At 42.9% G+C, this 23,236-nt stretch overlaps 2 protein-coding genes across 7 annotated transcripts in view; one reads left to right on the forward strand and one right to left on the reverse strand.

Annotated features, from left to right (window-relative positions):
• MLH3 (mutL homolog 3) overlaps nt 1–8,891 on the forward strand; it is a 29,213-nt gene extending 20,322 nt beyond the window's left edge. For 4 of the 5 annotated variants that reach the window (XM_004739243.3, XM_004739245.3, XM_004739247.3 and 1 more), the window contains 4 exons: nt 6,065–6,088; nt 6,194–6,272; nt 7,353–7,504; nt 8,510–8,891. In XM_004739243.3, the coding sequence (XP_004739300.1) occupies nt 6,065–6,088; nt 6,194–6,272; nt 7,353–7,504; nt 8,510–8,635 (381 nt within the window). In that variant the 3' untranslated portion in view covers nt 8,636–8,891. Of the gene's footprint in view, nt 1–6,064; nt 6,089–6,193; nt 6,273–7,352; nt 7,505–8,509 lie in introns of those variants that run through there. The other variant, XR_006604385.1, reaches the window with a different exon arrangement.
• EIF2B2 (eukaryotic translation initiation factor 2B subunit beta) lies at nt 1,973–22,798 on the reverse strand. Of its 2 annotated transcripts, none has more exons than XM_013058500.2 (8): nt 22,531–22,798; nt 22,291–22,411; nt 22,012–22,160; nt 21,007–21,170; nt 20,267–20,362; nt 18,943–19,080; nt 17,858–17,924; nt 1,973–2,464 (listed from the first exon to the last, which is right to left on the reverse strand). In XM_013058500.2, exons 1-8 carry the CDS (start codon nt 22,691–22,693, stop codon nt 2,454–2,456), a joined length of 909 nt encoding a protein of 302 aa, XP_012913954.1. In that variant the 5' UTR covers nt 22,694–22,798; the 3' UTR covers nt 1,973–2,453. The 2 variants fall into 2 exon arrangements, with proteins under 2 accessions (XP_012913954.1, XP_004739307.1); XM_004739250.3 differs by lacking the exon at nt 1,973–2,464 and adding an exon at nt 15,917–16,597 and having other exon boundaries at nt 22,531–22,795.
• Between the last annotated feature and the right edge of the window lie 438 nt (nt 22,799–23,236).

A 23,236-nucleotide genomic window follows, 5' to 3' on the forward strand; every position in this document is an offset into this window, starting at 1 on the left:
GTTTTTTTTTTTTTTAAGATTTTCATTTATTTATTTGACAGACAAGTAGGCAGAGAGGCAGGCAGAGACAGAGAGAGGAGGAAGCAAGCTCCCTGCTGAGCAGAGAGCCCGATGTGGGGCTCAATCCCAGGATCCTGGGATCATGACCTGAGCTAAAGGCAGAGGCCTTAACCCACTGATCCACCCAGGTGCCCCCACATATGTGTTTTGATAAAGGTCTGGAAAACTGCTGCTGGGATGTGGCATTGGAGGTGTTGAAGAGAGAACCATACTTCTTACTTTATTTATGTGTTTCACTTAAAAAAAAAAATATATATATATATATATATATATATATATATATATATATAGTCTCCACGCCCAGTGTAGAGCCCACTGTGGGTTTTGAACTCTTGACGCTGAGATCAAGAGTCAGATGCTTAACCACCTGAGCCACAGAGGCACCCCACACTACTTTTTACAACAATTTATTTTGCCTTTGTTGTCTTTTCTTTACTCCTTTCTGGTTTTCTATTAGAGTTTTCTCTATTTCTTCTTTTTTTCCTCTGCTAGTTTAGAAATTACATATTCTATTGTATTCCTTTAGATTAGCCTTGAATTTCAGCCTTAACAAACTATCAGGCAATTTGTTTCTCTGTTCTCCTTAAACTGTACAAAAACCTTACAATCCTTTCTCTTCCATCATTCCCCTCCCGTCTTCCATGCTGTTCCTCAGTATTTTAACTCTATCTTGTTTTTAATCTCCTTAGCAGTCATTAATTTTATAGTCAATGTTTATTTTATTTTTTAAGTTTAAATTTAATTAACATTTAGTGTATTATTAGTTTCAGAGGTAGAGTTCAGTGATTCATCAGTCTTATATAATACCCAGTTCTCATTACATCATGTCCCCTCCTTAATACCCATCACCCAGTAACCCCATCCACCAAACCCCTGTTCCCTCCAACAACCCTCAGTTTATTTCTTTTGTTTAAGAGTCTCTTATGGTTTGTCTTCCTCTTGGATTTCATCTTGTTTTATTTTTCCCTTCCTTCCCCTATGCTTCTCTGTTTTGTTTCTTAGATTACACACATGAGGGAAATAATTGTCTTTCTCTGTTGACTTATTTTTCTTAGCATAATACTATCCTTTAGGTCCATCTACATCATTGGCAGTGGCAAGATTTCATTCTTTTGATGGTCGAGTAATATTCCATTTTATATATATACCACATCTTCTTTATCCATTCATCTATTAATAGACATCTGGGCACTTTACATACTTTGGCTGTTGTGGACTTCGCAGCTATAAACATTGGGGTGCAGGTGCCTCTTCAGATCACTACATTTGTATCTTGTGGTAAATATCTAGTAGTGCAAAAGCTGAGTCGTAAGGTAGCTCTATTTTTAACTTTTTGAGGAACCTCCATACTGTTTTCCAGAGTGGCTGCACCAGCTTGCATTCCCACCAGCAATGTAAGAGGGTTTCCCTTTCCTCTACGTACCCGCCAACATCTTTTGTTTCCTGAGTTACTTCTAGCCATTCTGACTGGTGTGAGATGATATCTTATCATGGTTTTGATTTGTATTTCCCTGATGTCAAATTATTTTGAGCATTTTTTCATGTGTCTTTTGACCATTTGTATGTCTTCTTTGGGGAAATGTCTGTTCCAGTACCCTGATTGAATATTTGTTCTTTGGGTGTTGAGTTTGATAAGTTCCTTATAGATTTTGGATACTAGCCCTTTATCTGATAAGACATTTGCGAATATCTTCTCCCATTCTGTCAGTTGTCTTTTGCTTTTGTCTGTTTCCTTTGTTGTGCAAAAGCTTTTTATCTTGATGAAGTCCCAATAGTTCATTTTTGCCTTTGTTTCCCTTGCCTTTGGAGACGTGTCTGGCAAGAAGTTGCTGTGACTGAGGCCGAAGAGGTTGCTGCCTGTGTTCTCCTCAAGGATTTTGATGGATTCCTGTCTCACATTGAGGTCTTTCATTCATTTTGAGTCTATTTTTGTGTGTGGTGTAAGGAAATGGTCCAGTTTCATTTTTCTGCATGCGGTTAGCCAGTATTTACTTAGATAACCAAAACATTTACCACAGTCTTTGTTCACTGTTACTCCTTGAATCCGACTGTTCATTCCATGTTCAGCTTTCTTTTTACCAAAATCTTTTAAAGTTCTTTTATTAAGAGTCTATAAATGATAAACTGTCTTTGAAAATGTCTTTATTTTGCCTTCACGCTTGCATGATTGTCTAGCTAAAAACAAAATTCCATATTGTTATCCCTCAGTGTTTTGAGAACTTTCCATTACTTTGACATTCTGTATGCCAATGGAGTCCATTGTCTACCTAGTTATCAGTACTTTGTAGGTAATGTGATTTTATCTCTGGTGGCTTCTAAGATTTTCTCTTTGCCTTTGGTGTTCCGCCATTTCACTATGATATGCCTTGTTTCCATTTCCTTCTTGAGATTCATCATATTTTCCCTGTGGAAAATATGCAGTTATTATCACTTCAAGCACTGCTTCTTCCGTCATTCTCTCTTATCTCCTAGAAATCCTGTCAGATGCCTACTGGACCTTACCTGTTTAACGTATCAGTCATATTTCCTATTGTCTTACCTCTTTATGATACATTCTGGGCAATTCCCTCATTTATCATCTAGTGAACTAAATTCTCTCTTCATTTACTGTTTAATCAGATGTTTAACTGATCCACTGAGTTTATTTCAGTGACTATTATTTTACTTTCAGAATTATGATTAGGTTCCTTCTCAAATCTATCTGTTCTTTTTTCAGTTGTGGTTTTCATTGTGGTTTCTACTTTCTTCATTGTGGTTTCTACTCCTTATTTATCTCTAAGTCTTTCTGTTTGGAGCACAGGCAAATCCACATGAACCCAGTCTACCATTTTTTAAGAGACCTAAATTACCTTAGTCATATTTAAAAATTTTAAAAGAATTAGAAGATTGATTTGGCAGATAAATTATGTGATAGATTGTACAGGAAAAGTTTGAGGCAGGGAGAGCAGTTGAAAAACTATTGCTCTCATTCAAATAGGAGAGGATGAGGGCCTAAGTCATAGCATTGGGAATGGAGAGGAGGGATATATTTGAAACATAAGTTGGAAGGTAGAATCAAGAGGACCTGAGCAATAGGAATTATAAAAGGGATAAAGGAGAAAAGATAAGATAGGATTCTGAAGGTTCTAGCTTGGATGACTGGAAGGATGGTGGTGCCATTGCCAGAAGAAGGAAGTAGAGGAGGAGGGGTACACCTGCCTGGGGAGCTGGATTATGAGCTAGGTTTAGAAGCATTGAATGTGCCTTCAAGTGGAGGTGTCTAATGGATAGGCAGACATACAGATCTAGTGCTTGGGAAAGAAGCCTGGGCTCTATGTACCTATCTGGGAGTTAACAGTGTATATATTTTGATAATATCAGAAGCTGGAGAAGGGTCTAGCAGAAGTATAAAAAGAGGAGAGCAAAGGGTGGAGTTGATGGAACACCAGCTTTCAAGGGGCATATGTCTTGGCAAAGGTCTGGAAAGGTACTGCTGAAAAGAAGAAACCAGAAAGGATGATTGAAAATATTTTGGCCAGATTGAGAGGAAGAAAATCAGGAAAAAGTAATATCGCTAAAGCCAGTGGAAGTTTTAAGCAAGAAGGAAGTGGTCAGCAATAGCCATAAAGCTTGAAAAGTTGGGTTTGCAATCATGAGAACAGTGGTGCCGTGGTGGAGTCTGTTCCTGGGAGTGGAGGTGCCGACGCCAGATTTTTATGGGTCTAGATGGGAAGAGGAGGTGGAACTGAGTAGACTGCTCTTTCAAGATCTTTGGCCGCATGCTGGAGAAGAGAGAGAGGGTGATAGCTAAAGGTTAGGAGTGGTCTGAAGGACCAGGTGGTCAGGACACAGGGTTGAGGAAAGACTTTTGATTGTTTTCAGATGGGAGACGTACGCATGTCTGTAGGCTAAGGATGAGAAGACATTTGAAAGGAAGAGGCAGTTAATAGCACCAGCTTTTGGATTACCATGAGTTTAGCCCTTCCAAAATTGCCCTTTGAGGGACGCCTGGGTGGCTCAGTTGGTTAAGCAACTGCCTTCGGCTCAGGTCATGATCCCGGCGTCCTGGGATCGAGTCCCACATCAAGCTCCTTGCTCAGCAGGGAGCCTGCTTCTCCCTCTGCCTCTGCCTGCCATTCTGTCTGCCTGTGCTCACTCTCTCCCCCTCTCTCTCTGATAAATAAATAAAATCTTTAAAAAAAAAAATTGCCCTTTGATCAGACAACCTTTGCTTTGCTTTCATCAGTCCTCCGTTTCCCAACACAGCCTTGTTCTCCAAGGCTCCTCCTCCTAACTGTCTTAAATCCAAAAGATAGGATCTGTTAGAATCTTTTGTTGTAATTCAATCCCTAAGTATTTAACCAGAAAATTATAATAAAAACTTTTCCCAAAGTGACTTCAAAGACTACTGGTAAGGAGTTTACTTCAAATTGAAATAAAACTTATGGCTTCAGAAAATCTTGACTATGTTAAGTCACACTGATCAGGAAAGATTTTGTTGATTCTGGAAGAAGCTGGAACAGTTTTGGTATCTTAAAAAGGAGATAGCTACTTGGATCTTAACAGTTGAAAGCTCATGAGTATTTTCTTTCTTTCTTTTCTTTTTTTTTTTTTTAAAGGTTTTATTTATTTATTTGACAGAGAGAGAGGGATCACAAGTAGGCAGAGAGGAAGGTAGAGAGAGAGGGAGAAGCAGTCTCCCCACTGATCGAGCCCGGCATCGGGCTCTATCCCAAGACCTTGAGATCATGACCTGAGCCAAAGGCAGGGGCTTTAACCCACTGAGCCACCCAGGCGCCCCCTCATGAGTATTTTCTATCAAGTTCTGTCCTCTAGCCTGATGAATGAGCTTTTTAAAATATTATTTAAATTATCTAGCTTTAATCGAACTACTGAAATGTGAAATGAACAGAGAATATGATCTGTCTCCCCCTTATCAGGCTTAAAAAAATGGTATTTCACAAGTCCCAGATGAACAAGCACAAGAGAAAATGGTGAAGAGTTTAGGTTTGATCACTGTCCACATTGAGCTCTGTTAGTGGGTCAGGTATTGTGAGACATCTTTCTGTGTAGGTTTGTTTGGAGAAGTACATGGCTTTTGAAAAGTACATGGTATCTACCCCCTAGCTCTTGCTAACTGTGCTTATTTACGAGCATGGTGGACTAGAGTACATATGAGGAGAGAGGGAGCATTTTCTGAGTCTGATTTAAGATCTATCATGTTGTACTCTTAGGAAGGTGATTTATACATCACCAGTTCTAAGAGTGAAAAAATCTTTTGTTTTCTCAAAGAAATTATTAAATACACCTTATCTCAGAAGAGTTTTTTTAATCTCTAGAGGTTAAATAGATCGGTAGCATGAAAAATAGTGTCTGCTTTAAATTTCTTTGAAGTCCTTTTGTAAATATTAACATCTGCAGGGGTAACTATTGAAAAGGCTACCCAAGGGACAGAGGTATGCTAGTGAGGAGAAACTTCTGAACAAATTGCCTCAGAAAATAAGCTTTTTGACCTGAAGGGAATTGTCAAAAAAAAAAGAAAAAAAAAAAAAAAGCCTGTGGGAACTGAAGTGACTACTTATGTTCACGATATATCTAAGTGCATGTCAGACTCATTGCCCAGTTGTGTTGATGACCACGGTGTATTTATTCCGTTTGTGTGTAATATTACACTTGTTTTGGCTAAGATCATGAATACAAACAGCCTTTTAGTGAGAAGTCTCCCTGATACTTAAGACTCAGTTGAATCATCAAGGCTGCTCTCAGCAGTTACATAACCTCCTGAGTTATGAGCTATCTCTGGAGGAGGTTTCAGTAGCTAAATATATTCTCTAGTCAGTAGGAGTTCTATTAAATTGTCTTGGTATTTTCAGACTCAAAATGCCTCACAACAAAAAAATTACTTGCACCTAAGTGCTATACTGCTGGAACTCTCTCTTGTTTAGGGGGTGTATTTTTAAACTATAAAAGGATTTAAAAAGACAATTAAAACAGAGTAATGCCTGTTTTCCTTTCTGCTTTGTAGGAATTTATTCGAGAACAAGTGGAGGTAAGCCTTTCTCTTATTTTGGGGTTTCACACAGAGACCCTACACACAAAGGCTCTGTTGTCCCATTTCCCTTTCCCATTAATGAAGAATGTGTTTATGCTTTAGCTACTCCAGACCACAGGAGCCATCCAGGGGACTTTGCCACTAACCGTCCAGAAGGTGTTGGCATCCCAAGCCTGCCATGGTAAGACTCAGCACACCAGCTAGTGAGTGCTTCTATATGCTAAGCACTGGCAGGGTATGACCATTAGGAAAGAAGTAGAAGGCACAGTTACTACTCACTTCTTGGAGGGTACAGTTTGGATCAAGAAAGTGTATACATTAAAAGTGAACACTAAAAAATTGCTTTTACAAACCAAAATACCAACACATACATTTGACCATAATTCTGACTGACATATATGAGTAGAGGAGTAACTCGTGGAGGAGATGGATTTTGAGTCAAGCTTTGAATGAGCTGAGGGATGTGGATTCCTAGGATAGAAGGGAAAGTTTACCACAAGAGGTAGAAATGGCCCGTGCACAGACCGAAAGGCAGAAACAGATTAGTTATATGAGGAGCAGCAGAGAATACCAAGGACACCAAGAAATTAGGCTGGTAAGAAAGAGCAGAGGCCTACAAAAAATTTATGACTATTACATAATTGTATAATTATTGTATTGTATAATTATTTGTTTAATGTTTGTCTCTCACCTGTTAGACCCATTAGATCATAAGCCTGTGAGGGCAGAGACCGTCTCATTCACTGCCTGGCAGAGGTCCTGCTACAAAGTATATACTTACAAGTGTTTGTATACTTGTAGAGAATTAATGTATGCATAAAGGCAGGTTCTGGCCACATGAGAGTTTAGACCAGGAAGATGATTACGGAAATAGAAAAAAGCAAATAAAATGGACATTGTAGGGAATAATCAGAGATCTTGGTGATAGATTGTCTAAAAGATGACCTCAGTTTCACAGACTGTAAAAATATTGCCCTTGCCTCTTGAGGAAAACTTAGAAAGTAAAATCCTAACAAGTTAAGGAATGCCTCCTAGAGGGATTAGAAAGGCAGCGATTCCATAGGGAAAAGCTGAGACTTCAGGTTGGTCCTGAAGCCTTAGTTTCATCCACGGTCAGTAAGTGCCAATTTCAGGTAGTCTTAAAGTCACATGAAAAAGTCTAAGAAACTTTTACTTTCCCAGATATTTGGCTCTGGCCCAGGGTCAGGATTGGTTTCCCACTATACACACCATAACCTTCTTGTTTCTGTCTTTCGTTTAGGGGCCATTAAGTTTAATGATGGGCTGAGCCCAGAGGAGAGCTGTCGCCTTATTGAAGGCCTGTCCCGGTGCCAGCTGCCATTCCAGTGTGCTCATGGGAGGCCTTCTATGCTGCCGCTGGCTGACATAGAGCACTTGGAACAGGAAAGACAGGTACAGTGATGACCGATAGGAGAGGGGGGAGCAAAGTTTATCTTCTCTTTCCAGTCTAGCTCCTATTAGCCAAATGTAATCTACCTTAATCCTTTCCAAAATACCAGAATTTTATAAAGTATGCATTGAAAGTTTATTTATATACAATCTCACCATTTCATCTTCTACTTCAAATTCGACACGGAGCCTAGGCTACACTGTCAGATTACACACATGATGCCTTTGTATTGTATAAGCTTCACACATGTTCAGACTAACATAGCCTGAACATCTGTTGTCTCCTGGCTCTCGGTTTGAAAAAATGTAGAAGTTTGCTGTGGGGCTCCAGAAAGTTGTTAGAAACACAGCAAATCCCCTGCTAGTAAATACAGTCTATAAACAGCCACTTGGTTGATGGTATGTGCTGTAAGTGGGGCCCTTGCTGGAAATGGTAGCCATCTCTGAGGATCTCTAGAGTTATGATTTGGGGATCATTAGGCAAGAAACCAAGCTTAAGAGATTTTCACATTATGATTTGGCCTTGATTACTCAACAACCCGGGAACAATGATGTGGGTAATGCAATAAAGCCCCAGAGTGGTTTAAATTAAAGAACATTTTCTGTTCTCACTATAATCTTAAATGAAACAGAACATGAGAGCATAATAGGAATGTCCACGTTGCTGCTTTCCAAAATCTCTTCTTTTGCTTGCCTCTCTTGTAAGGGCTAGAGAGTCTTCCTTACATGGAGTTTTCCAGTACTTTTGTTTTCTGATACATCCAGTAGACTTTACTCCATTAAACTTACTGTTTCACATGACAGTGAAAAAAGGTTTTGTCCTCATTCCTGAAGAGATGAGAATCTAGTTAGAGTTTGTAGTCCCACTTATCCTAAGGAAATCTCTCCTCTTTCCTGAATCCAGAAATTAGAAATCTAAACAGACTGGAATAACCATGATTAGGAAATTTTTATATGCTCCTTGGCTTTTTGTGATACATATGGGAGTTATTCTGTTTCTTCCCACAGATTAAACCCAATCTCGCTAAACTTCGCAAAATGGCCCAGGCCTGGTACCGCTTTGGAAAAGCAGAAAGATGTGATGATGCAAGGCAAAGCCTGGAGGCATCCATGCCTCCTTGTGAGCCACCGTGAGAACAGAACTACTTATCTATAAGAAACCAAAGGGACGCTAACTCTATGCCCTTGAGCAGAGAGCATGAGCTGCAGGTACCAGCAGAGGCCAGAGTCGGCCCATGCCCCCAGGCAACATGACGGCCCAGTCTTGAGCAGATGAGCCCTCCAGCTAAAGCTAAAGGCTGTGTCCCTGTAGACCTGGACACAGGAGGTTGCCCTATAATATCTACTTTTTATAACTTATTTAAAGATAAAATTTAATGATTAATTGGTTCATTTGTGGGGTTTTTTTTGGGGAGGGTGGTGGAAGTGGCTTGGTTCTGTTTTGCGATTTTTTCCAGCCTCACAGTTGGCATTGATGTGATTTGCCTGATGTTGAACTCCCCAGGATCCAGTCTGCCTTCCTACAGAGCCCATAGCCACGCTCCATTGGTCCCCCCCCCCCGCCCCCCACCTCCCAATCTTCTTCACTTCCTGCTGCTGCTGGCTTTACATTCTAAATCTCAGACTTAAAGAGCTTCTCTACACTCAATAAAAACATCCCGTGCAGTCCGTCTTCCATCAGGCCTATAGTTAGATTATTTTAGGGATTAAAAACTATTGGTAGAGAGAAACAAGGACAAGGCTAGAGTAGAGAAAATCTGAAGTCCCGTCCTGGTTTTTTGTCTTATTGCCTCTTTAAAATCTCATTCAGAGTCTGATACTGTCCATATCCCAATTGGCAAAATGGTGAGAGTACTATGAACGTGTTTTTTTTGGGGGGGGTATTTTAAAAATATCTCTCTTTATGTGAAAGCAATTTCCATATCAAAATGCAGCATTCATTCTTTCAACCTAACCAGGTATGTTCTCTGCATTTTTTCAGGAGACAGTGGTTCTTTTGGTCCCTTTCAAGTCCTATCTCAGTTTTATTACAGTATGCCTATCTAATGACCTCATAATTTCACTTGGGACCAGAACTGATCTTTGCACAAATGCTTGTTATGCCACCCTTAAGCTGTATTTCCTCTACCTTTTTAAAAGGTTTGATTTCTGGTTAATAAGATTCAATAGACTAAAGCTTTATAGAAGGACAAAAAGAAAAGCACAAAACCAGCTGGCAATGTTTATTGCGACTCGGATACTGTACAATGAGAAAGACGTTGCAGTGAGAATTTCCACTTTTGTATTTTGCAGCTTGCTTAAATTGGCCTTTGTATCAGTGGAATGATTTTTCTCTTTTTTAATACAGGAAACAAATTTGTGCTCATGGAAGAAAAGTTTGTTCACCAGTAGCCCTGCAGTGAATCTTACAGGAGCAATGAAGTATTGCATTCATTAGTGTGTGTCTCAGAGAAGGTTCAGGAAAAGCTTTCACTGGTTTTCAAGGGGATCCTTGTAGAATTACGTAATCGGAACCCTGAAGAATAGGCACCACTGTCTAAAAATGGTCTTTATTCTTCTAAATACATATAAACGGTTTCATAGACTGGGAGACCTGACCTTAGAAAGGAGGGTGTTTTCAGGGGATTTGCAAGGCTCTCAGGGACTCTGCCTGCAGGCCCAGTGGGGTGCTGTGGCCTCAGGACCTCAGCCTCCACTCTCCAGAGCTATACAGAGGCCAGCTGTCCTGGGAGTTTAAAAACTTTTTTAGGTTAGACCAATGTGTGGTATTAAAATAAGTATTATGATACCCCTTATATTAGGATGATGGTGTACAGTTTCAAAATGTTTTGCTATAATCCCAAACCACATGTTTTTGTTTTTGTTTTTTCAGAATAGCAGAGGATTAGAAAAAGTTATCCATAAATTATGTAACTAGTCTTCCTGGCTAGCCTACTCAAATAATGGAAGAGATAATTACCCTATTTTAATAATTTATAAACTCAGTTGCATACATCAGCATAAAACCAACCTATTAGCCAAAAATATCTAACATTACTTTTGTTGCCTTTTAGGATTTTGTTCTTTCTTTTTCTTTTAATTTTTATTTATTTATTTGACAGAGAGATATACTGAGAGAGGGAACACTAGCAGGGGGAGTGGGAGAGGGAGAAGCAGGCTTCCTGCCAAGCAGGGAGCCTGATGCAGGTCTTAGTCCCAGAACCCTGGGATTGTGACCTGAGCTGAAGGCAGATGCTTAATGACTGAGCCACCCAGGTGCCCCTGTTCTGTTTTTAACTTACCTGCATAGAGCATAGATATATTTAATTTTCTAACACATGATAGTAATCATTATCACCTTCATGGTGCTTTAAGATTTATAAAATAATTTTTGCAGACGTTATTTGAGTTTCTTGGCAACCCATGAGATGAGATGGTGTTATACTTCTCACTTTATGAAAGCTGAAATACATTAAGTGATATGTTTAAGATCACACAGGTAGTAAGTAGTAAAGCTGAGAATGGTAAACAAGTTTTCTGGCTCCACTAACAAGAATAAATGTTACCATTTATTAAGGCCTACTATATACCCAACTTTGTGTACATTATTTCTAGTCTTTACAACAGTTCTGTTAGCAAGCTAGTGTCTCTCTTAGAGTGAGACTGCTAAGCCTCAGAGAAGTTTCCTCTTTTAAGAGAGTCAGAATTCAGACCCAGATCTATGTGGCTTCACATGGCACACTCTTTCCCATTGTTAACCCATGCTGCCCATTTATTTCTAATTTGTGAGGGACTTAACCAGTTTGTCAATTTCAACTTTATTAGAGTCTGGCTGGTGGAGACTTCATTAACTTCAGAGTAAAACTTGACAGATGCCATGTGCAATGAAGTCACCCTCCAGGGTTCCTTTTTTGGGAACATTCATCACAGTTATGTTGAGCAATAAGGGTACATGCCTGCAGAAAGCTTAACTTTGGTCAGAGAGAGGACAAGGAAACTGATGATTGAACACGGTAACTTCCTCCAGGCTTAGGGTTCACTGAGTTCCAGCTATGTCACTTTTACTAGGATAAGAGGAGATAATGGTTCTGTCAGAAATTAAGGCTATAGATGGTAGAAAGAGCTAGTATAGGAAAAGCTTAGGGCAAAACTTAGAGTGTAGGCTAGAAGGGAGGGGAGGGACTGGAGAGAAGGCTAGGGAAAGATCCAGAACCTAGCTGGGGATCCAGAATTCCATGAGCAGTTGAGAATGGGGATGTTCTAGCAATCACATATCAGAGCAAGGAAAGAAAAGGTCAGGCACAAATGAACAGATAGGATCTGAACCTAACAGTGAAAAAAAAAAAAAAAACAAAAACAAGGCAGCTGAAACAGGGGCAGAGCAGGAGGGGGGCCCAAGACCGAGTTCTAGAGATGTGTAGGGGGCTGAGGAAACCATGCGTGGTGAGAACAGATGCAGCCCATCGGTTCCTAGAGAGCACTGACAACCGTGCTGGGCTGAAGCCTCAAGAGGGAGCCCGCCGTGGCATATCCGTCGGCATATCCGAATGAAGCAGGAAGAGCAGTTTCTGGCACAAAGAGCCGGACTCTTCCAGTCCTCGACCGGAAGTGCCATCCCATTCCAGGGAAACCTTTACGCAAGCAGGTTAGCGAACTGACCACTCACTATGTTTGCCGTTAGCTATCATGCCCTTTCGCCCTTTCTCGTATCGACAGGAAGACAGCAGCAAGGTGGACTCAAGAGAAGAAGGAAGTTTGGGGCACCGAAAATCTAGATAATCTTTGCCAATTAAACCCTTCCTTCTCTTCTCCACTTATCATTTAGTAACTAAATGTGTGAGTCCCTTGTACATGTATCAGAATTTGTGGGGATATAAAGAAAAAAGAGGCTCTTCTCTGGCTTGGGATTTTTCAGTCCGTTGGATCATTTTCACCCCCTTCCCGTTTGTCATAGAGCGTTTTGTGCTCAGAAACATCTGATAAAATGCAGGCAACCTGATCCCGGTCCAGGGGATTTGAGCATCTGTGGAGCCTGCAAACTAGCGTGACTCCAGCAGCAGTGTGAAGAAGCTAGATCTGGTCCAACTTTACTCTTACAACTTGCCCGACTAAACAACTTAATCTTATTTACTGCAAAAGCAGGGAGTATGCATTGGTGGTTGCCTATCCACCTCCCCACCCCCAAAAGGAAAAAAAAAGATGGTCCGGAGTCGGAGTTCGCTACTGCTGTTAGTGTCGCCTCTATTCATGGTACTTTGTCGTGTCTCTTTTATAGTAAACCGCAGAATTTTACATATAATTTATGAATTTTAGGAATCTTTTCAAGTTTTCAAGTAGCTTCCTCCTTCTCAAGATAGGTCTTTATTCTAAATGTAACAGGCCTGAAAAAACACTCCTGAAAGGCTCCTTCTCTTCAGCTCAGTATTTAATATAAACATCAGGCAATCACAGTTGTGTGGTTAGGCTCAAAGGCGGCGCTCCGTTGTGTGAGTGTCGTGCAGAAGACTAAAGCTTAGACTATAAGCTCTTTATTAATAATTGCTTAGCCATTGCACAATAACCTGGAACAGCTGTTTGGTGAGTGAAAGAATAATTCAAAGCAAAGTAGGCCAGATATAAAACACTTCCAAACCACATTTCAGAATAGCTCCTTTGTGTCCAAAAGAGGTGCGTGCCTGCAGAAGGAGTTTTGCGAGCACAGGTGGGTAGTATGGGGCCTTTATAGTAATTACGTCACTATCTGGTACTATCTTTATGTCAAAACGGTTCTGATGTGCTGAGTTCTACATATGTGGTGTTAGAGTCACGTAGCTCGATGACAACCGCAGGACTGGCAGCCTTCATTACCCCGAAGACTGATACGATGGATTGCTTTGAGAAATGGTTTCAAAGCACATCTGTGAAACGTATGATCCTACGGGTACTAGCATGTATTTCTTTAGGGTATCATTTTACGCTGAAGTTTTCCTTGGTGGAGTATTTTTCAAAGACTTCTCTTCTGAGACTAAATTAGGAATTTCTGTTCCTTATTTGAGTTCCAAGAATTGTGCCTTTCCTGCCCTCCGCCCAAACTGGAAGATATAAACCGTGGGAAAAGTGTCTTTACAAACTGTATTGAGTAACTCTCTAACTTGGTTTATTTAGCATATTCAGGAGGACTTTTACATCCATGGAGTCCTCTTTCTATTAATTCTCTTCAAGCTAAAGCTACAAGTTTTTGACCTTAGTTTCCAGGTTCTGCCTGCAAAAGCAGGGGCGGGAGGCAGACACAAAGGCCTATAGGTAGGAAGTTAACACAGAACCCCTGTCTCTCCCTGTTCAGATCAGGCTCTCGGGTTCCAATATTTACTCTTCCTCAAACAGGAAAAGGGACAGAAGGAAATAGAAAAATGAGGCCTATAAATAGCTTTGTGGGATTTGCTTAATTGAGGTCCTAAAGAGCTTAAAGAATACACATGTATTCTTCTGTCCCAGGAACTTTAAGAGTTGACCAAAACGAGACAGTCTCTACCCTTGTAACCTTCATCCATCTCACTTATGCCTGGGAAGAATGTGGGTGCTAATTTTAGATCCAGAGACTAAGATGCACAAAGGACAAGTATCATAAAGCATTTTTGGAGCCAGAAACAGATTTAAGTTCCTTGACTCACTGTTTCTTTTACTCCAGACCACACAGTTGTACCCAAGTGAATTGCTGTTAGGATTGGTGCCTTCAGAGGAGACAATTGCTCATAATTGGTAGCTACAAGCCACTTCACTGAGAAAGCGCGGGGTCTTAGATGCTTTAAGAAATAATTGACAGACTGAGGCCTGAGTGAGTCAGGCTCTTCTGAGTCATAGAGCCTTTAGGTCTGTCTTTCAGACCCTCTTCAATCTCGCTTTTACCCTCTTTCAGGGAAGACAAAGGCCTTCAGGCAAAGATATACCTCAAGTTAAGGTCAATCAGTAGAGACCTTTCCCTCATAGCCTACCTCTGGCCATTCTTTACCAAAGTGTGGTTGTCAAATCACCTGTTAAAATCCCTTGGGGTGTTCCCTCCCTCCACCCCACAGAGGATGCCGCAGGAGACAGGAAGCTGGCCTGTGACCAGTATCCCGGGGTTCCTCAGCACACTTGTCTGCCTTAACCTCTGCTCTGGACCAGTGGTTCCCACGCATGGCAGATCCTCTGGATTACCTGGGGAGACTCTTTTTCCCTTTTTTTTTTAAAAAAAGATTTTACTTATTTGAGAGGGAGAGCAAGCTGTGGGGAGGGGCATAGAGAGAGAGAAGCAGACTCCCTGCTGAGCAGGAAGCCTGATGCTGGGCTCAATCCCAGGACCCAGAGATCGCAACCTGAACCTAAACCAAGAGTTGGATGCTCAACTGACTGAGATACCCATGAGCCCCTTCTTTCAGACTTTTATCCTACTGCATGTACACAGTTTTGTTTTAATGAAGTCGTATTATGCATATGGCTCTGCAGCTTGACTTTTTCCTAGCTTATTTTTAATTAACAGTATTAAATGGACCTCCTTACAAATCTGTCCCATTTTTTTAAAAATAAAAATTTTACTTATTTACTTGACAGAGAGCAATCACAAGTAGGCAGAGAGGCAGGCAGGGGGTGGGGGGGGCGCGGGGAGCAGGCTCCCTGTTGAGCAGAGAGCCCGATGCGGGGCTCAATCCCAGGACCTCAGATCCTGACCTGAGCCCAAGGCAGAGGCTTTAACCCACTGAGCCACCCAGGCACCCCTGTCCCATTCTTTTTAACACAAGGTTCACAAAGCAAATGCCTATAGGGGTTAGGCAGGTAATGTAAATGCGTTAAATGGATGGGACTGCAGAACAGGGTTTTCCATTTTAATGGAGTCAGAAGCAGCCCAGCTACAGCCAGCTGCTACCACTTTGGAAACTGGGCCCAGAATTGCCAAAGCTTGTTTTCAAGGGAAGCAAGAAATCTGAATTTGTTTAATGTGCAACCTCCACATTTTTCTTCTTCTTCTTTTTTTTTTTTTTTCATTTTTAAATATTGGTAACTAATTCAAATTAAATACAGAATGAACAAGACAAATCGTCTTTAAGCCACCCTTTTGAAATCTCTACTCCAATGTATACATAATGTTCCACAGTATGTCTCACTTGCTTTAAGCAGATTCCCAGGTGCCATTCCAAATATCCGATAAAATGGGTCTGGGTTAGAACCCAAGATGGTACATTTTTTTAAGCTCCCAGATGATTCTGATGATTAAAAAGGTTTTGGAACCACTGTCTTACATTACTAACAAGTTGTTTGGGACCACTCCCAGTGAATTAGGAAGGAAACTGTAAATACTTTTGCATTCTGTTTTAGCCAGTTCCCTCTAACTACAGCCCTCTGAAAGCACAAAAAGGGCTCTGCCGCTCCTGCTTCAGGCTGTTCAATCAGAGCAGAACAATAAATAAACTAACTCAGGAATCTTCAAGAAGCTTTTATTGGCACAGCCCAGGAAAAGGTGTGGTAGCCATTTCTGAGCAAAAACCTGTATCCCACCAAGGTCTTCAGTGTTACTTCTAACACCCCACCGAACCAGAAAGTTTAAGTTCCTGAAACTTAAATTCTAGACTCCCCAGGTCACTAGGAGGTTAAGAGGTTCCCCCACCAAAAAAAATTTTAAGTAAACTCTATGCCCAACGTGGGACTCAAACTCACAATCCCAAGATCAAGAGTCACATGCTCTACCAAATGAGCCGGCCAGAAGCCCCAAGAGATTCCAAAATTTATATGTCAAGCCCTGCTGCTCCTGTTAAGATCAGAAAGGCAAGAGATAGTCTTGAATGTGCATCCTGTTCTGGGATGACTAAAAGGGCAAGAAATAGTATTTTTTTCAGATTGACTCCAGGTCACTCCCCAATACAAGGACGATGTTTTCAGCAGTCACACTGAAGTCCCTCTCCATTCTGTATTTGGCTAAGCAGCTTCTGCTTAGGATGGGTGGTGGTCATAGAACATGATCATCAGGATGGTAGAGTTCACTCATCAGGCGATAGATGTAGGAAGGTGCATTCCCACCAATGTTGGAGATAAAGAGGGTAATGAGCTCTGGGGGAACGTAGTCAAACACAGGGCAGTGAACGCTGACCTTCTCCAGAATGTCCCCTGAAAGGCAATCACATATGCTAAAGATAAAATCAAGGATCCTGCTCTCATGAATGAGCACACAGATTCTAGGCTCAACAGCACATGCATATGTGCTACCCCAAGAAAAGGAAACTCTGCAAAGTACACACCAGAAGAGATGGCTTCACACCATGACACTCCTGCTTCAAACTCTCCAACGCCTTTCCACAGCCCTTAAAATAAAATTCCATCTTGGGAGAGTAGCTTTCAAGATCTGGCCCCTCCCCCATTGCAACTACACTAATCAGAATTCATTCCACTCTCCCTCGTGCTCATTGCTCTCCAGCTACATGAACATCTTGTTCCAACTGGCTAAGCCTGGACCCAGCTCAGGACTTTTGCACCAACACCTGGGAGACTCTTCTTGATCTTTACATGGTGGGCTCCATTCATTCCAGACCCAGCTGAAAGGGCCTCTCATTTAGACCCCTCCCCCACTAAGGTAGTCTCCTACCACTTCCCGTCACATCAGCCTATTTGTTTTCTTCCCAAAATAGCCCATGACCCGACATATTCTTGTCTGTCTGCTGCAACTGAATGTGAGCTCTGTGGGAGCAGGGTCGATCTGTGTTGTTCTTTGTTATATCCTTAGTACCTAAATTAGTGCTGGATACATAGTGGGTATTCAAAAGATACAAGTAATCCTTGAAAAGCTGTAAATAAATGGATGAAGTTGTTCAACTTCTAAGAATTAGCACCCCAGGTATGGTTTAAGGGCGCTTAAGGCCATCTCATGTCGAGGAGGTGGCAGGCTCACAGAGCACAGCTGCTGCCTTCAGAAGTCAAAGGGATCCCAACGCATAAAGGCACCCAGGTTATAGGTAAGTTTTAGAGTAGGAGCCTTTTAGACCACGCTTCCTTTGGGAGCCATGCCACCAAAATGAGTCCCTACAGCAAATGAGAATGAGTACATTTTCCCACAGGGTTGCTGCACGTGTGTCAAGCAATGTGCAAAGCCACACCGCATCGATGCTGGATGATCCAACCACCATGGCCCCAACAATCAAATACAGGAGTGTCAGAACAAAATGGACACGGACTAGATGAGGTCCCCCCTGCACTCAAAGATGCTAAAGAGAAGTCCCCACAAGAATTATGATAAAAAGTGCAACCTGGCAGCATTGAATCCCCTGACTACCAAAACAAAAGCAAAAGACCAAAACTTATACATGTGCACACATGTGTGCGTGTACATACACACACACACACACACAAACACACAAACACACCCTTCTGTACCTTCTGTGAAAGGCAGGACTTCTTCAGGAGCCACAAACTTATGAAAGGAATCTTCTTCATTAGGGAACTAGACAAGAAAAAAATTAAAAAAAAAAAAAAAAAGGAGCGAGATCGATCCAGCAAATTCCACTTTTAAGTATATACCCAAGGGAAATAAAAAAAGGTATGTTCACACAGAGACTTGTACACCAATGCTTACAGCAGCATTATTCACAAAAGCCAAAAGGTTGAACAACCCAACTGCCCACCAACAGGTGAACAGATAAATAAATTGCATTATGTCCCCCAACAGAGTATTATTCAGCCACAGAAAGTGCTGTGCTATAGCTAGGAACCTTGAAAACATAATGCTAAGGGAAAGAAGTCAGAAACAAAAGGCACATGTTCTATGACTTCTTTTATATGAACTATCCCAAACAGGCAAAGCCAGAGACAGAAAGCAGAATAGGAATCACTGGGTACGGGGTGTTTTTCTGAAATGATGTACATAATGGGTACAGGGTGTTTTTCTGAGATGATGATGTTTTAAACCAGACAGTGGTAGTTGCACAGTGCTGTGAATGTAGTAAATATCCCTGAGCTGTACATTTAAAAATGGTTAATTGTATGTGAATTTCACCTCAATTTAAAAAAGAGACCTGCAAATATATTAGTATTTCAGAGCAAACAGCTTCTATCACTAATGAAATGGCTCTTCTCTTGGTAATACTGCTTATATTCAGGCTACAGAGGACAGTCCCTCCAACGATGACAAAACCGATTCCGTGTTCCGAGTTTCAACTTGTTTGGCATTTTCAGAAATGATCAGCGTGATCGGTGATGGTGGCAATGTCAACAAAGGGCCTTCCCTAACAAGGTCCCATCCTGACCTTACAATTTTGATTTCTCAAAGTTGACAAGTTATAACTCTCAATATTTTTTCCTCGTTCAAGACTTCTGTGGCTTTTTCCAGCCTCTAAGGGGTCTAATCCATTAAGTAAAGGCAGCTAAAGAGAAGCCCCAGAGTGAGTAGGTTGAAGGCCCAGAGTTCAAGCCTACCCTTTGGCCTCCTTCTCTGTTGGCTACAGACAGACAGACAGACATACCTGTGGAGAAAGCTTGAACATGGGAGCACACACGATGAGTGGGGTGGAATGGTGTTTTGCTGCCAGTGCTAGAGTGTGAGTTCCTGTCACAGCTCTCAGGGCACCGTTGGCCAGGATTGTCTTTGTGCCAATGATCACCTTTGGAACAGGAAGCAAAATGTGAGTCATCTTAGGGATAGAGCCTTAACTGGACCATTGGGCACCAGAGGCTAAAGGCCCAGGCCTCAGTCTTTTGACATCGTGAGGGTCACACACTAGTCAAGGAAAAGGGATTCTAGGCTAAGGACCACATGTTCTAGCTCAAGAGTGGCTTCCCAGGGCACCTGCGTGGCTCAGTGCAGTAAGCCTCTGCCTTTGGCTCAGGTTATAACCCCAGGGTCCTGGGATCGAGCCCCGCATCTGGTTCTGCTCCACACCCCCCACCCCGCCTGCCTCTCTGCCTGCTTGTGATCTGTCAAATAAATAAATAAAATCTTTAAACAAACAAAAAAGAGTGGCTTCCCAAAGAAAGAATAAATATTGTATGTGATAGGTAGCTGCACTATCTCTTGCTCTTAGCCCTGCCTTTTCTGGAATCTATATGCCACAACTCCTGAGAAGCTAAGAGCCTTACTAGTCATAATCCACTACTGTCAAGCTCTCTGAGCAGAAGGCAGGAACCCTCTACCCAATGCCTAGCAGCTGCCACACTTAGCTTAGACCTATTTCATTCTCTTCAATGCTTTCACCAAAACGAAACTTTTTGGGGCAGCTGGCTGGCTCAGTCAGTAGAGCATATAACTCTTGATCTCAGGGATGTGAGTCCAAGCCCCATGTTGGGTGTAGAGATTGCTTTAAAAAACAAAATTTTTATTTATTTATTTATTTATTTAAAAAAAGATTTTATGTATTTATTTATTTATTTGACAGAGAGGGGATGGGGCGAGGGAGGGAGAGACAGACCAAGAGAGAGGGAACACAAGCCGGGGAAGTACGAGAAAGAGAAGCAGGCTTCCTGCGGAGCAGGGAGCCCGATGTGGGGCTCAATCCCAGGACCCTGGAATCATGACCTGAGCCCAAGGCAGACCCTGAATGAGCCACCCCGGTGCCCCAAAAATAAAGCCTTTAAAACAAAAACAAAAAGAAGCTATTCTAAGTGAGGGACAATGATACAGGTAAAGGGAAAAGAAATCCAGTTAATATATTAAAAAAGCCCAAGTATGTACTTTCAAAAGGCACTAGAAGCTTTCTTCTCTTCTCATGGATATTATAGGAAGGAGAAAAAAAAATCAGTATTTTGGAAGTATAATCTTCATGAATTCAACATAACTCCAAATACACCCACCTTGTTGACTCTTGACATAACAGCAAAAATGGCAGCATCAGTCATGACAGTTGTCTCGATACCTGCTTTGGACAAATTGACTGCCATTTCATGACCCTGCAACAGGAAAGAAAGGCCTGATGTTCCAGAGAAGGTGAGAGAGAATGGAAGGCACCTCCAGTGGAACTGGATCTGGAGAATTCCAAATACTGAGCACAGCCAACACACAACTGCCAACAGTTCATTTCTTTTTCTCCTCATGGCAGGTATTCTCTGGCATGCTGCAGAGAAGCCCAGGAGAAGCCAATAAATGTTGAATTTTCCACAGGAGCACTAGGGCAGCCACAAAACTGGAAATACCGCTTGCTTGGGTAATTAGGGAGCACTGACAGGATAGCTCCTGGCTCATTATTTTACGACCTCCTGCATCCTTACATATTGCCTTTCTAGAGACCTATTATTTATGTAGAGACTGAGTGAGGTCAGCCCAAGCATCAGTCATCCCCAAGATAATTTACTCTTTTGATTCCTAAGAGAAACCAATGCCTTTCTTTTCTTTGACCCAGCATTTCCCCTAACCTTCCTAAGCCAATGTTTAAGAATGTTGACAAGGTTGAGCAACTTGAAAATTCCCTTCATGCTTTCCTTTGTCTTCTCAATGTCTTACTTATCAATTCAAAGGTGGCATGGGAGCCCATCTATCACTTCTTTAGTTCCTCCTCCTTTTTCATTTTTCTTAGCAGCTGCAGCAGTCCCCCTACCTGACAGAAAGGAGCACATTCTGCCACAATGACATGGAATTTCCTCTTCCGGGCAGCCTCTTTGAGGAAGGCTTCTACTGTCCGGGAGAAGCCAATGGTCATGATCACCTCATTGGAGTGGATGTGCTCCAGAGCCTGGGCGGCAATATTCTCTGTAGTCCCTTCTGCAAACAGTCGGTATGGCAAGGGAAATGTGAAACTGCCGTGCCACAACACAAGACAAACGTGATAAAACATGGAAAGAGACAGGTGCCCTTCTCACAGACGGCCCATGTAGCAGACATGGGAATCACAGAGTGAGGGGACTTCATGTGAAGGTCACCTTTTCTCAAAAGTCCCGCTCCTCTGCGACCTTCTACTTCCCGAGTTCTCAGTCAACCCTTCCCCAATGACACCAGCTCCTTAAAATCCATTTTGAACACAATAAATTCAGGTAAAAAGTGGTCCAATTTGGGAAACTGTAAAAAGAACTAAAAGAACTCCTCTAAAAGGTAGCCGCAACATGCCCACCTGAAAAGGAAGCCACAGAAGAAAAACAGGGGAGGAATTTGGAAGTAGCAGGGCCAGACACACAGACCCAGCTTCTTCCTCCCTTGGGGAACTCTGACTGCAATGAATCTACGCAGGTCTCCTGGGTCATAATGACAATGGGAATGGCAGTGGTGCATTTGTGCATATAAAAATTCAGGAGGTAATTCAGGGAAGAAGAGTCTGTCATCTGTGGTTTTAGGGAGTTCATCTTTAAAATGCAAATAAAGCTCTGTCCTAACAGTCCCAGCAGTAGTGGACCTGCAGTCTACAAAGGGCTGGTCTGTAAGGAAAGGCAGAGAGGGCTATCTTAGCCCTGCCACCTGTTCCAACCCTTTCTTTTAATCGGGATGGAAGACAAAGTTCAGAGAACCACAGACTGGTTATCTCCTCTCTCTGCGATTAACAACTTCCCGGGTCTTCTCTTCCCTCATCTGCCTGTAACCTGTCCTGTCCATCAGGGATCAGGACTCTTACCGAGTTCCACAAGAAGCTCATTAATTGCCTCAATGATGTTGGACTGGAGTTGGGCATAAGGGGAGCTGAAATCCTCGCTCAGGCCTTCGGATGTCAAGAGTTTGTGCAAGGACTCCTGCTGATCGCTCTCATCGCTGCGTCCATGGAGTCTAGGGAGGCAACAAGAGCCAAACAAGGAGGTGGGCGGAGACGCAGTCATTTAAATAACAGGAGCTGCTCAGCTCCACCAAAGGCTTCAAGCAGGGAGAGGGGCTTGTGCAGAAAGGCCCACATCCTGACCTGCCATACTCCTCCCGGATGATCCTGAGCACCCTCCGCACCATGTTGCCCACCGTGGTCTCTGAGGGCTGCGCAGCCGTCATCCTCCGGCCTTCTCGGCGGATCAGTTCCATCAGCTCCCCTGCAGACCGAAGGAGACAGAGAGAGGGCACCTGCGCGATGAGGCCCGGGCGACTCTCCGCTTGAGGACCGGGGTCAGATACGCGGTAGAGGAACGCGACAGAACTAGACCTGCCTTACCTGCGTTGCTCCAGCGGTGGTCGGTGATGATCCGGCGCAGCAGCCCCAGGGTCTCCCGAGCCATGTCCTCGGAGCTGCGCCGCCCGCCGTCCCGCTTCAGGGCCTCCACGAAGCTCTCGATGCTCTCGTACAACTCAGAGCCCCTAACCGCGGCTCCCGGCATCTTGAAAAGAGCCGCCTCGCCGCCGGAATCCACACCTGTACGACCCCAACCCTTGCACTTCCGGGGCAAATGAAGTCGCTTTCCGCTCCGCAAGGAAAACGCCAGCCGGTGGGGCCGCAGGCCACGCCCATCGGCGTCACGTCCCGCCCCCTCCATCTGCCGAGCCAATCAGAAGCTAGGAGTTCGAGTTACTTAGTTACCGCAGAGTGACCCCGAGTCACCGAGGCTGGAGGACCGGAAGTGGCCTTTCGTGGCTCTACTGACGCTGAACAGAGGTGAGCGGTGAGGGACCGTGAGAGAGGCTAGTCTCGTTGCTATGGAAACAGCCAGTCTCGGGCCCCTCCCTACCCCCCAAGACCCGAGGCTGCGCTGCACAAGTTGCCAACCTGGGTCTGGTCCCCAAGCGAACACCCGCACTCCTGATAAACGCTCAGAGTGCGGGTCCAGGACCCTCTGCACCTTGGGCAGACGCGCCATCATAATGCTCTTATACTCCATGGACCTGGTTCGTTTGCACCTGTGTGTTCCTAATAGCTTCGGCTC

This window comes from Mustela putorius, unplaced genomic scaffold (genome assembly GCF_011764305.1).
Source record: "Mustela putorius furo isolate JIRA1106 unplaced genomic scaffold, ASM1176430v1.1 tig00000129_pilon_pilon_pilon, whole genome shotgun sequence".
Classification (NCBI taxonomy): domain Eukaryota; kingdom Metazoa; phylum Chordata; class Mammalia; order Carnivora; family Mustelidae; genus Mustela; species Mustela putorius.